General features: G+C 36.0%; 1 protein-coding gene across 1 annotated transcript in view; it reads left to right on the top strand.

Moving 5' to 3' along the window:
• Positions 1-2,713, top strand: part of LOC107751095 (amyloid beta A4 protein-like) — a 29,899-nt gene that overhangs the window by 5,819 nt on the left and 21,367 nt on the right. Inside the window, exon 2 of the mRNA XM_016566697.1 lies at positions 353-520. Within this exon, the coding sequence (XP_016422183.1) occupies positions 353-520 (168 nt within the window). The remainder of the gene's footprint in view (positions 1-352; positions 521-2,713) is intronic.

The following is a 2,713-nucleotide window of genomic DNA, read 5'->3' as shown; positions in this document are numbered from 1 at the left end:
TGTGTGTGTGTGTGTGTGTGTGTGTGTGTGAGGTGTCGTTCTGGCCCGTCCGTCTAATCCCAATCTCACACACACACACACACACACACACACACACACAGGTCCTGAGCTGCTCTGATAACACTCTTCCCAATCACAGCGCTGTATTCGCATGTACCAAACAATGTATTGTTGGCTATTGCTACAAATATACCCCAGCGACTTAACACTGCTTTTGTGCTGCAGGGTCACATATATTCATAAAAAGCATAAGAACATGAATGCATTCAAACTCATTCACTTCCATAATGTGCCGTATTTCAGAGTGAAGCGAGGTTTTTAATGAAGAGCTCATGCTTGTGTTCTGTCGCAGGTGCCGTCGGACTCCGGTACCGGACTGTTTGCCGAGCCGCAGATCGCCATGTTCTGCGGGAAACCCAACATGCACATCAACGTTCAGACCGGGAAATGGGAACCCGATCCGTCCGGAAGCAAGAGCTGCATCGGGACAAAAGAGGGAATCCTGCAGTACTGCCAGGAGGTGAAGACAGCGTTCCTGTCCTTTATTTATGACTGCAATACAAGGCCAGAGATCATGTGTTAAAGATAATATGCGTCATCAGAGCCACTTTGACCCAGAAACGCATCCGAGTTTATGAACTGAAGCACTTGAGATGCTCTTTGCTCATTAATGACATAATCATTCAGATATTGTGCCATCATATCTTGGACTCATTTATTCAAGCATTAAATAATTAACACACCAGAAATAGGTGAAGACAAAATAATCAGGCATACAAAAAAATAATAGATAACAAAACACAAAAAACATTTTTTTTTTGCTTAATGTCATGTTTCTATGTTTTAATAAAGTCAAAAATGTAAATTTTTTGAAATGCAAAAGTTGGCCTTGAAACAAAATATTTACAGTATTTATTATAAATTTAAGTTTGCATATGTGTTTTATGTTTTGTATTATATTTGCATGCATGCAAATGATGCATCAGGTTTTTATGGCTCATATAGTATGATATAGTGAGAATATGAAGGAAAACAGCTCAGTTTTATTAATATGCAGTTTGGTTCAGATCCTGATATTTATATGATGAAATTCAGATGCTTGTAAATCAATCAATCAATGTTTTGCATTTAGTTTTGCATTGCATTTACACAAATAACTACTTCTGACTGGTCCGTCTCTGATGATTGTGCAAATGTAGTTTGCAATCTGTGATAAAAAAAAACACTTTAAAGTAGTGCTGTCAAACAATTAATCGCGATTAATCGCATCCAAAATAAAAGTTTTTGTTTACATAATATATGTGTGTACTGTGTATATTTATTAGGTATATATAAATACAAACACATGCATGAATATATTTAAGAAAAATATGTTATGTTTATATATTAAATATATTTATATAGAATATAATAATATAAATATATAAATGTAAATATTTTCAAAATATATACTGTATGTCTGTGTATTTATATATACATAATACATACACACAGTACACAAACACATATATGTGAATATATGAATGTATATGAATATGAATGTATTAATGACTGTTTGCTTAAAGCTTTCAATTGTTGAGGCTGATCACACATTAATGAATTTTGCAAATGCACAATATCACTCTATAATAGGTTCCGTCTCAGATTAACTGAAGCAGCTCTGACCCAAGATGCAATATGATGACAACATCCTGATTCCCTGGTGAAACACACAATGACTCAGAAACAAAGGCACGTCTGATGCTGAGATCCAGAGCACTGACCGTGTGTGTGTGTGTGTGTGTGTGTGAATGGAGTGCGTGTTATAGCATAAAGCAGTAATTGTTCGTCTGTAGGTGGTGGGCGGAGCTCTGCACACTCTTCCGATTGTGACATCACAAACAGATCTGCTCTCTCGTCCAATCAGATCACAGACGGTAACATCAGTCCACGCAGATAATCATTTCTTTATAATCATCTCCAAATGTAAACTCTCCTATCGGCCAGATTTAACCTGCATTAATACATTACAAACATTAATGTTTTGTAAACAGTGGACTTGAAATGTACGCGATCAAGACTCACGGCTGATGAACTGAGCGTCAGGGATTAAAGTGAGGATCCGCAGAAGAAAGAAAGTCACGCCAGTTTGGAGAAACTTGATAGGCGAAGAATAATTTAATACAGAATGATCATTTATTGGTGCACTACCCCTTTAAACACGGTAAAATGTTTAATATTTATGAATAAAAATAAATAAACACACAGGGGTGAAATATGACAGAAGATCTGCAGAGATTCAGTACAGATGAATGCGAGGCGTTATTTATTTTATTTTATTTTATTTTTTTTAAGTTAAGACAATCTTAACTATTTTCTTACTTCTTGTTAGTAAAACAAAATGTATTCATGTAATTATTTACTTACTGATTTATAGATCTATTCTTGTTTTGTTTATGTCAATAAAGCTCACTTGAATTGAATTGAACTGAACATGAAGCCAAGATAGATAAAAGAGATAGAGAGAGAGAGAGCGAAAGAGAGAGAGAGCGAACTAACTGTGGGCTGAACTAATGAGAGCGAGGAGGGACGCTTTTGTCTTTTTAGCATTTCTGTTTCAAGATTATGTGTAGAAAACAGAGGGTTTGTTGTGCTGAAGAACGACAGGACAGAGAGAGAGAGTGACAGAGAGAGAGAGAGAGAGAGAGAGAGAGAGAGAGAGAGAAAAAGTGTC

The sequence above is a fragment of the Sinocyclocheilus rhinocerous genome, unplaced genomic scaffold (genome assembly GCF_001515625.1).
Source record: "Sinocyclocheilus rhinocerous isolate Xijiao unplaced genomic scaffold, SAMN03320098_v1.1 scaffold632, whole genome shotgun sequence".
Classification (NCBI taxonomy): Eukaryota; Metazoa; Chordata; class Actinopteri; order Cypriniformes; family Cyprinidae; genus Sinocyclocheilus; species Sinocyclocheilus rhinocerous.
Note: the sequence above shows the minus strand (reverse complement) of the source record. Positions and strands in the feature narration are given on the sequence as shown.